Source organism: Notothenia coriiceps, unplaced genomic scaffold, assembly GCF_000735185.1.
Source record: "Notothenia coriiceps isolate Sejong01 unplaced genomic scaffold, NC01 NC01_scaffold00008945, whole genome shotgun sequence".
Taxonomy (NCBI): domain Eukaryota; kingdom Metazoa; phylum Chordata; class Actinopteri; order Perciformes; family Nototheniidae; genus Notothenia; species Notothenia coriiceps.
Window position 1 is genome coordinate 7,729 of NW_011341646.1, and position 11,662 is coordinate 19,390.

Here is an 11,662-nt window from a genome sequence, read left to right on the forward strand (position 1 = left end):
CATTACTGGGATAAAAAGAAAAAGTTATTATTTTCAGCTATCTTATTTTGAACAAAATAAACATTGAACTGAACACAAAGGGCCTCAAAGAATGATGATAACATTTAAGAGTGCAGCTTTTTACTAATAGTTTCTTTATCACATTTAAATATATAGAATAATTATAATAATAATAATACAAATAAATGACAATTATAGCGCTTTTCTAAAAACTCAAAGACGCTTATATGCAATAGAAAGATGCTTAATATGCATAAAATACTCATATTTTAATTGCGGAGGGTACCAGGCTTTTATTTGAAGCAGGCTGGTATTTGAGACTTCCCTCTGGTTGAGAGTACGTTGGTCACATTTAAGTATTAGTTTTTTTTTCTGCTCCTGTTCGCCAGTTTGTGAAAGCTCTTTTGTTTTTTCACTGTATTCAATATTTTTTTTCAGTATTATTGTACTGCTATTCAATTAGTTTGGAATGGGGGCCGGTTGATGAAAATGATCCAAAGCAAGGGGCCGGGAAAAAAATTGCTTGAAATATGAGCAATCATATTAAGAGCTTCAGATACAGTAAATACTACAGCAGGTCACTTGTGGAAAAAGAGATCAATGATCTCAATGGGATTCACCTGCATAAATAAAGGTATGAAATGAAATGACTACAACAGCATAGTGGAGTGCATATATTTTGTTTAATTAAATCAAACATAGGCCCAAGGCCTTTATAAATGGTAAGTTCAGAACTCAGTACATGTGAAGCTAATATAACCATCAACATCATTAGATTTAGATTAAATGATCGAATAATTCACACAAAATAGCAATTTAGGGCCATACACAAACAACAGTGCATATTATGGTATAATAAATAATATGCACTGTTGTTTGTGTATGGCCCTAAATTGCTATTTTGTGTGAATTATTCGATCATTTAATCTAAATCTAATGATGTTGATGGNCAATTTTTAGCATAACGAAAAATAAGGGTAATAACAAAGGCTCTGAATTAGCCCTGAGCGAAAAAATGCTAACACACTTAGCACAGAACTCACGTTAAAATACCCTTATTACTTATCGTATCTGCACAAACAAGATATCAATTAGCAAGCTGAGATTGCACAGATTCGACAGGTATTAGTATCAATACTGACCGATCCGAACTCGCGATATGAGAAGCTAACAAAGACATCACACCGTAGCATTAGGTAGCCAACACGGCAATATGTCTTACCTTTGTTGTTGTCTGATCAAAAGTTGTCTTCAATGGAATTAAAAGGATAAATACGCTGCTGAAGGTTAATCCATAGGTTAATCCAATGTGTCTGTGTTACTTTGAAATTATTTCTGATAATCCACCATTAGCATTAAACCTAGTTTTAAGTTTTCAGATTTCAGAGCGTAAGATAGGTTTCAGTTTGGGCAAACTGCATGCGCATAGCTCTCATTTCTCAATGGTAATGTGTGTGTGTATGTGGAAATCCCCCTTCGATTCTATTGGCTCTAACGGTTCTAAAGAGATGTCAATCATCAAAATGGGTTCCAGAGAAACGGCAGAGGCACCCATTTCCACCCAAATGACCCCAGAGGTGGGGTTTTATTTGCTAAACCTCTCTAAAAAGGTCAAATGTCACTTGTTTTGCATCAATCTTGATACAGGGTACTTATTATATGTTATAGTTTGGATTCCTAAAGCTTTTAGTCTACTATCCCATCATTCAAGGGTGGTTTTCACTGTAAGTAAGTTTATTTTTGGACGGACACTATAGTTTAATTTTTTTTACTATGTTCAATCTGAATTTACTTTAAAATAAAAAAATCTATATTGATTCTGACTTTTCTACATCCAACTCACAGGTTTATCATGATGATCAATTTACCCTTTTTAGAAGGGAAGTTATTGTCATTTGTTCTGGGAATGTCATTTTCGAGCCTGAGACCTGAAAAACAGGCTTGGGGCTTTAAGCCTGATACTACATTTAATTTTAATTAATTCAGTTTTCAGAAAAAAAACATTGGATATTTGATCTCAAAATAACAGCATCCTCTCTGAAATCACTCAATGTTCTCTTCTTGTCATTGAATTCCCCCAAATCCTCTAATATTGTCTGGGACTTTGGAAAATACACATCACAGGTTCCCAGAGCCCAATAATGTTTAAAATATTAATTTAGCAGAGAAATAAAATGGAGAAATGCAGCACGTTCTCACATTTTGAGAAGCTGGACCTGATCATAACAACTTTTACAACTTTAAATCACTCATTACAATTGTTGCTAATATTGTCTTTCATCATTTAACTCCTATTCCAGCTACACCTGGCAGCACATGAATCTGCCATAACGGGCCAGAATAAAAATAAAAGGTTGAAAATGTTAATCTCTGCTTTGTATCTGTTTTATTATTGTCCAGATTTGTACCCAATATGTCAGCTTTGAACAACTCCTATTGTTCTCAAGGTGAAGAGATCACCCTGTGTGTGTGTGTGTGTGTGTGTGTGTGTGTGTGTGTGTGTGTGTGTCTGTAAATCTGTGAAATACTTTGGGAGAAGCCGATTAAATAAGAAATGAAATGATAAAGCAGCTGTTCCATATTTATTACATAGAAGGCACTTAAAGGCTGAAATCTGTGCGTGTGTGTCGGCCGCTGCGTTACATGTCTGAGCACGCAGAGCAGTGTACCAAATGTTTGTGGTTTTTGCTTTTGCTTTATTTATTTATTCATTTATTTATTTGTTCTCTGGTGAGCGGGATTACCTCTGAATTATGGAACAGTCCCCTTTCTCTCCTTAAGTAAAAAATAACATCTGTCCGGCAAATGGAGAGCTTAGTGTTTCTCTATAATTAATGGTAAAAGCCTCCAGAGCCGCGCATAAAATATACATCCTCCATGCAGGACCCCCATAACAAAGAGAGCGAGAGAATACAGAGAGGAGGAGGAGGAGGGCAGCAGGTCAGTGAGAGGAGAGGAAGAAAGAACAGAAACAGAGAGAAGAAGAAATAAATCGGTCAGTGTCAGGAGTGTGTTTACAGTCACACCACAGGACAGTCTGTAGAACAAATTACACAAAATAACGACATTATTGTATTGCAACTATTATATATTGATATACATGTGTGGATTCTCCTTTTTTTTCCTCCGGACCTGACAAATTAAATAAAGACATTTTTCTCATACCAGGTTCATCTGATTTGTGGGTAAATCCTGGTAAATATATGTAGACCAGACCTGTATTACCAACATGAAAGTGATCCTGAGATTTTCAGTCATTATCCAGTATGAGAAGTTAATTATACTAAAATGTGTTGTGAGAATAATCCATGATGTGGTGGAGAGAGGCTGACATGTGTGCACACATGAACAGAATGATCTGCCGGGACACCGCTGCACAGTGAACATGTCGTCGCTTATTGATCAGTAATGAAAAATTATTGGCTGTGGAAAGTAAACACGGAAGCACTCAGAGGGTCATCAGGGAAACACACGCCATTACATTTACAGTATGGTGTCTGTCACACACACACACACACACACAAAGATTAAGATTTATGACATGCACCGCTCCTACATTGGGGGGAGACAGATTTTATTGTGTGTTTAGCCCCTTTTGTGCTGTTATGTGTCTTTTTGTGTCGTAAATGAACCCCTCTACGGTGTCTTGTCTCTTTTGTAGGGCTGAAGCTTACGGTCTTAATTTTGATGAACCTGCTGATTATTTTCTTGGTATCAATTAATTGTTTGGGTGTTTAAACGGTCAGAAAAATAAAAAGGTTCATCCCAGTTTAGATTGCGAAGTCCAATGTCCTGTCTTCAAATGTATTGTTTTGTCCAAATCCAAAAAGTTTTTAGATAGATACTTTATTTAACCCACAATTGGGAGTTTATTTTATTCCGGTAGCAGTGTCACGCATTACAAAAGTTAAACATTTTTAAAATATACAATAAGATAAAAATATAATAAGAATATAAATTAACATTAGTATATAGTAAGAATACAAATAAAATGAAAAAATAGCAGCAAGTAAATACAAATAACAATAGAAAGACATATATCCCTAGAGTATCTATAATACACAAGATATTGAATACATTTAGTATACTCTACAATATACAGTCTCACTAGGCTACAGAATATATATAGAAAGATACTACAGACAATGTTTACTTAATATGACATAAAGCTAAGAAAAGTGTGAAATCTCACATTTTTGCATGAAAAATAAAGGATTGATCAATTATGAAAATAGTAAGTGATTTGTATCTGTCGATGAACTAATCGATTAGGAGACTAATTATTGCAGCTCTAGTCATTTTGTATCTTTGTACTGTACATACTGCAGGTTGTTTTTGTCAATTGTAGATATTGTTGTCAGTGTTAGTTTAGCTCCTTATCGTAATATTTAGTTTCTCTTTTTTTTTTATTCCATCCTATTTATATTGGTTTTGATGTGTCTCATTGTGGTCCTTTTGAGTGTGTTCCTGGTTCCTGGTGTGCACACACACACAGAGAGAGAGAGAGAGAGAGAGAGAGAGAGAGAGAGAGAGAGAGAGAGATGAGCTCATCAGTAAGTGGAGCATATTGTTGACTTATTTGCTCATTTATTTGTTTGTCGATGTGAGCTGTGTGTTATGGAGGAAATACCTTCCATAATTGATTCCCAGTGCTCACATATCAGTGAGAATCAGCTTTTATGCAAGTAGAGGTGGTCAGTTTTTTCTCAAAAAAGAGACATATTGACCTCCAGTGGTCTCCCCATGGACAGCATCCAGACATCTTTGGCCAGTTGTTCATCATTCACTCATTAAAGAAAACTCTGTAAACCGACCTAGGTGTCCCTCAAAGTAATTCAATATAGCAGAGAAAGGCTCAATGTGTGTGGACAGGCATAGCTTTGTTCAGTCTGTTTTACTTGATTTGGGCAACTATGACAAAGAGTGTGAGATACACGTTTATGCTAAACTATTTGCTGTTTTCTTTCTGTTTCATTTAATACAATAATAATTTACAAATTGTAAATAGGTTGAGCTTACTTACAAAGCAACACAAAAAGCAAAGTTGAAAAGTTATTCTTTATTTTCTAAATGCTTTATCATTTCACGTTTTTACTTTTGATTCAAAATCATGTTGGTAGTTTTACCAACATGATTGTAAGCTGTTTCAGATGAAGAGTCTAAGAGCTAGATAATCGTAATGTTATGGTCTAATGTGAGATGGACCGGTGCGTCAGTTTCCACGTTTCATCCCAGACACAATGCGTACCCAAGCTGTACAAAAGCTCTCTATGTTTGGCAGCACATACCTGTGTGAACAACTGTTCTCTTTGATGACGATAAACACAAATTCACACAGGAGTCGTCTTACTGATGAACACCTTCACTCAATCCTGAGGGTCTCCTCAGCTCAGAGCCTGACCCCAAATATTGATGAACTTGCATCCAAGATGAGATGCCAAGTATCTGGCTTGAACTAGTGTGCATCACAAAGCAGCACATTTAGTTTAAATCTATGTTTCCTTTTCGCACTTTTTTGGTTTGGTTTTTTGGTTGAGGGACATTTTTCTGAAGCTGTTGTTGGCCTGTGGAAAAATGTAATCATAAGAAATGATTTCTGGAAAAGCTGCAGATAGAGCCATAAGAAATCAATGCAACTGATTTTTCATTTATTTAATGTTTAATGTTGGCAATCATTTAAGCTTCGTTAGTTCCAGGTTTCATTTCAATACGTTTTGCAATAAACATTGAACCAGTCCGGCCCTCGACTAGTACCGATTTTTTTTATTTTGGCCCACTGTGTATTTGAGTTTGACACCCCTGACTAACATAATGCTTTTAGTTTTCAGAATGCGTTGCAGCTTCTCAAATAAAACACAGATTCACATAAAGTAAAAACCTGCTTTAAGGAAAGAAGCCTAATTAATTATTTATTTTTTAATTACTGGTAAAATAGCTATAGGTTATACTTCCCAACACACCCCTCCTGTAAGGGTGCAACAGTTAAATGGGAGTGTAGTTGCACAGTGAGAGCATCGGTAATATGGGCAGTGTAAAACATGTGATTGGGCAGGGTACAATAATAACAAGAATACAACTATTTAGCCTTGAAGTTTAAACAGTTTGTACTTTTAATAGGTGTTTACTTACAGCTGATGCAAATGGTTTTTTGGTAAAAATCCTTATGTTTGAGCTAGGTTAAATACTTAGGCATCCTATTTTTTCAATTATAAACATTCTGTAGGCTAAAGTACCGTAGATGACTATCTATGATGACTAGTTATTTTTTGCCAGTCAAGCCATTATGCTCATTTTAAAAAGTGATTATTTTCTGCATTTACATGTTTCCATTATTATTTTCCAGATATCATAAACCATGAGATGCTATATATGGACCTAGAGTTTAGCTTTTTTCCCCACAGTATATGAAAGCAGCATTTTACAATGTTTTATTTCTTAAGCTCTATGCGAGTACATTAAACTCAACATCTAAGCACGTGTAAATGATGTGCATTCTAACAGTATCCTCTTTTATCAAATAAGAATGCTAGCTGTTTCCATGGTAACTGTATTATTAATGTGACAGCGAAGAGGTCTTTAGCTCTCTCATGTCAGTCTGCAGTGAGTGGCTTAGCTGAGGATTTTGTAGTAAGGGTGGAGGGGGATGGAGGAGGTGAACGCTCGGATGTCGGAGATGAGCGTGGCGTCCTGGAGCAAAGGCGAGGAGGCCATCAGGAAGGTGAGCTCGCTCACTTCACCGTAGGCCGAGGAGGGGGGGTTGACAATGCTTTCTGGGCTGCAGATGGCACTCGGTTCTGGGGGGTCATTCTCCTCCACCCCAAAACCAACCACCTGATGGAGATGGGGAAAACAAACGAGTAGCTTTTGTTAGTTCATATTTGTCTAAACAAGAATCGTACCGGTTAGTTTTGCCTTACTTACAAAAAACTGCGTGTACAACCAATTTCTTCTGAGCATTATCCATGTTATATCATTCCTAATCCTGCATTGAGGGAATTTCTTCCACTCTCAAGAAATATCTCTGTTAGCTGTTAATGTTTGGTGTTGACCCAAAATATAGTTTTCTATCATTTCTGTAATGATTCAACAAAGAAAGTCTTACAAAGGAACTTCCGACTTCCAAATAAAAGTTGTAACTAAGTTTACGATGCCCAAACACACACTTACATGGACACTGAGCTTCCTGCTGCTGCTGTTTCTGTGTTCCAGGAACCAGGAGACCAGCTCCAAGCGAGAGAACTGCTTCAGCGTCTCGATCTGCAGGGGCGAGCACAGCATGTCAGAACCACAGGTCAGGACCTGCTCACTTTCATTAGCAATAAAGAAACAAATACATCCTTATTTTTACTGTATCTTTGTATTCAGAGAAAAGTTTAGTGAATATTTTACCCTTTATATTCACTCAGTGTCAAGTTTATTATTAGGTACACTAGATTAGATCAAACTAATGCAGATCATTTACAGTTAGTGTGGACGACAAAATAAAAATGTAAATCAGAAACTATGAATAAGATAAGATGGACCTTTATTTATCTCTAGTTAGAATTAAAGCAGCAACAGATTGAGAATGAAAAACAGGACAGTACAGATTCATACAAGGTAAACAAAATAACTGTTTGAACAAATAGAAATGAAACTCAACCAGATTAGAGCTTTGACTAACAATCATTTCACTTTATTGTTTTTTTATTTGTATCAATGTCCTATCCTATTCCTACTCTTAACTCTATTATATCGTATACATTATTATTGATTTCTATGCTTTGGAGATGTTTGCTAACCATTTAAGATATTAAGGCAGTGTGTATTGTGACAGAACATGAAAGGGAGTTAATGCGTCTCACCTCCTTGTCAAGCCTTTTAAAGATGTATTGCTGTGTGACAACCTCAAACCAGTTGCGGTCCACCTCCTCTCCCAGGTGAGCGTCCTCGCATTCCTTCAGCTTGATAAGAGCTGTCACCTGCGTCCTGAAGGCGTCCTCGCTCAGCGCCGACAGACGCGCCCCGAAGCTGACCAGGAACTCCTCAATCTTGGCGTCCACCAGCTCTGTGCTGCGGGGACGAAAAGGAGGGTTTTAAAAGAGAAAAAGAAAATCAACTCAGGAGTCAAACACACAGGTTGGTCAACTAACCTGAACTTTGAGGCCTGTGTTTCCACGGTGACGGAGAACCCAAGCATCCCAGAGGTGTTCCTGCAGGTCGGGTACACCTGGTACCTGGAGGGGAATGAGATAAGAAAGGGTTTTTAAAGTGCACATGAGTGATCTTTATGCTCAGTTAATATGACTCAAACTAACCCTAGCGTCTCCTTTGTCCTGAGGAAGTCAAAGCATGGCTCCTCCATGTGCATCTGGGGAGGCACAACCACGTCAAAGCACATTTCAGTATATAAAGAAGGGTTCAGATGACATTCTTTTAATGAATCCTTCCCATTAGATCATAGGAATTCCTGTGGTTCGGTAATGAAGAGGTTAGTTAACACTCAGAATCATGTATTTGTCACTAGTGTCTGTGGAGCCGTAGTAAACATGTCAACACTCACCACCAGCAGCTCCATCAGAGCATGCTCTCTGAGATTCTTCAGCCCCGACTGCAAGAGAATCAAGATGTATACAACAAGAGAATACAAATAAATGTAAACATCTTAACAGAAGTAGTTAACTTCAGTAACTTTGATGTCGTGGATGAACTCAGCATTTAGAACATGACATATTGGGATATTTCCTCAGTTAAAGTGAACATTAAATGGATGTTTAACGCTTTAGTTTTAACCACACTGCAGCTGTAATTTGTCTTGTTTGGGGAAATAGCATGATTGTCACCCACCTGAAAATAGACAGTGACCTCAGAGTTAGCGTCTCCTTTGTTCAGAGACTTGACTTTACAGAAATGATGTTTCTGAGGCAGCTCCACCACCCGGAACAACACAGGGACCTCTGCTGACAGGGGCTGGAACTGCAGCTTACTGCAGACGCACACACACACACACACACACACACACGTAGTTTTAAAAAGACGTACATTCAAAAATCACACTGGCACAGACACTGTTGATTTTACAATTACATTCCAGTCTAAACTGGAAATGGCTGAATTAATCTAAAACAAATATTAAATAACAAATAAATATAGAAGGAATAGGTAGTGATCTTTTTGCAGTCATCATGCTGCAAAAATATCACGCTGTGTGTGTGTGTGTGTGTGTGTGTGTGTGTGTGTGTGTGTGTGTGTGTGCGCGTGCGTGCGTGTGTGTGTGTGTGTGTGTGTGTACTTTTTAGCTAAGTCTGGGGTACCCTCCACATTTGACCATGTAGGTACATCTTTGTTAACACACTAGGTTATTTGATTGTTGCCACCCCTGTATTGGTTTTGTTCCCATTGGTAGTAGTTAAGATAGTGGGGCTTTTTGTTTGCGTTTTCTTTCAAAGGATAGATTTAGATATAGGCCCTATTTATTTATTTTATTTTGTACAATCCCCAAGATCCTTCACCCCCTCACTTAAATAATATTTGTTGGCATTTTTTGTTAATTAAGAACAATTACACTTGTTATAACTCTGATAGTCAACATTTAAGTATAGTTGCAATCAAAATGATTCAACCCCTATTGCACATTAGGTTTATTGTTGGGATATACCATTTCTCAGCTGTTTGCAATAAACTAATTACACAAGAACTGTTTAAGTAGTTAAATGAAACTAATAATACAAGGGTTTTAGCCACATTAAACACAAAATGCAATGTTTAATGATTACTGCAGTCTCACAATTATTCAACCCCATCATGACAAGCATCTTCAGTACTTAGTAGAGCAGCTTTTGCTGCTCTGACCTGCTGCAAATGTGAGGCCAGACCCCAGCTTCTGACAGCGCTCCTGAAGAATCTTAGCACATTCCTCAAATGGCTTCCAGGTCAGTTATATTCTTGGGTGTGCGTTTTGAAACTGCCTTTTCAAATCCCACCAGAGATGTTCTATGGGGCTCAAGTCAGGCGACTGTGTCTAGAATCTTCCATTTCTTCTTCTGAAACCAAGCCTTCGTGGACTTTGAGGTATGTTTGGGATCATTGGAAGGTCAAATTACTCCCAAGCTTCCTCACAGACAGCATGAGGTTGTTTCCAAAATGTTTCCTGATACTTGAATCCACGAGCCCTCCAGACGCTGCAGGTTTCAAGTGCCAGAGGCAGCAAAGCAGTCCCAGAGCATCACTGAGCCAACGCCATGCTTCACTGTAGGCAGGGTGTTCTTTTAGTAATATTAGTTTCATTGAACTACTTAAACAGCTCTGGTGTAAATTGTTTATTGCAAACAACTGAGAAACTGTATATTTTGCTAATAAGTCATCCGTCGTACCAGCATAATTCTGAACCTCCACCATCATCCCGGTCCCGAAAAAAACAAAGATCACAGGAGTCAATGACTACAGACCCGTCGCCCCCACCCCTCTGTGGTTAGGAAGTCCTTTGAGCGCCTTGTCCTGTCCCACATCAAAAACATCACAGACCTCCCCTGGACCCCCTGCAGTTCGCCTACAGAGCCAACAGGTCTGTAGACGACGCTGTCAACATGGCCTCCACTCAGCAGGAACCTACGCCAGGATCGTGTTTGTGGACTATAAAAACTGTATAAGCAGGATACTCACTCAATAAAGTACTGCAGAAACTCTTTGGACTCCTGTTGGGGGAAACAACATGAATGAGATTACACCTGAACAACTTACCCAAAGAGAACATTTTATAAATCAAGTGGAACAAGCATCTGTATGAGAGAGGAGTGGGTTATAACATTAAGTTGAAATGCATTTGAAGATACACAAGTCCCAGTTTTACCAGAACAGTTTCTACTTTCTACACTTTTAATTAACAACATACATCTTCATGTAATTCAGATTATATATTGGAACTAACAAAAAAGTAACTTTTAAAACACTAACAACTTATCATCCTCACCATATATATCTTTGTTAGCTCTTCATTGTTGATATCTAATAGAGTACTTTCAGAGACAGATGTGAGAAATACTGGACCAAAACTAAAAAGGGAAATAGTTGTTGTAACTTGGCTGAACTAACTTCGTTAACAATTTGGATTCTGAAGGGTTTAGTTTAGCTTTTCACATCACAGATCTCTCTTTCTCACCGTGCTGGTGAAATTCCCCTGCACCAGCCCTTCGGTGTACAGCTCCGACTTTAGCCCAGTGACAAAGGTCATGAGGTCATCCACTGTCAGACCCTTAGTGACTGCCTGATACTTCTGAATGACAGACCAGCGATAGTGCTCCAGGATCCTCAAACGGACGTCCCTGCAGGGAAAGCAAGCCGACACTGAAATCACTGTTGCTCTATTTGTAAGGATGCAGCTGCTCCTCAGTGGATCTGCCTGCAGTTTGCCTGCTCAATGTTTGGTAAATGATCAACTATTTTGTTGAAGAAGATTCATAGGTTTGACTACATTGCTGTATTCACCTGTTTCCGTGTTGAATAAACATGTAAGAAGATTGTATTATTAAGCTACCAAGACACTGCTTTGGTAGCAATTGAAGGTATGCTGTACAGCAGGGCTATTCAATTGGCGGCCCGCGGGCCAAATCCGGCCCCCGGGTGATATTTACTGGCCCTTTGAGTATAATGTTAAAAAGTTAAAAAAAAAAAATTAAAGTTTAAT

At 38.1% G+C, this 11,662-nt stretch overlaps 1 protein-coding gene across 1 annotated transcript; it reads right to left on the reverse strand.

Moving 5' to 3' along the window:
• Nucleotides 1-6,086: 6,086 nt before the first annotated feature.
• On the reverse strand, nt 6,087-11,391 carry LOC104944828 (nardilysin-like; the record flags this gene model as incomplete). Its single annotated transcript, XM_010770404.1, has 9 exons — nt 6,087-6,831; nt 7,168-7,257; nt 7,845-8,052; nt 8,133-8,216; nt 8,298-8,350; nt 8,543-8,590; nt 8,827-8,965; nt 10,642-10,673; nt 11,138-11,391. Coding segments are annotated over 9 exons (1,130 nt in total), but the record flags the coding sequence as incomplete, so codon positions are not given.
• Between the last annotated feature and the right edge of the window lie 271 nt (nt 11,392-11,662).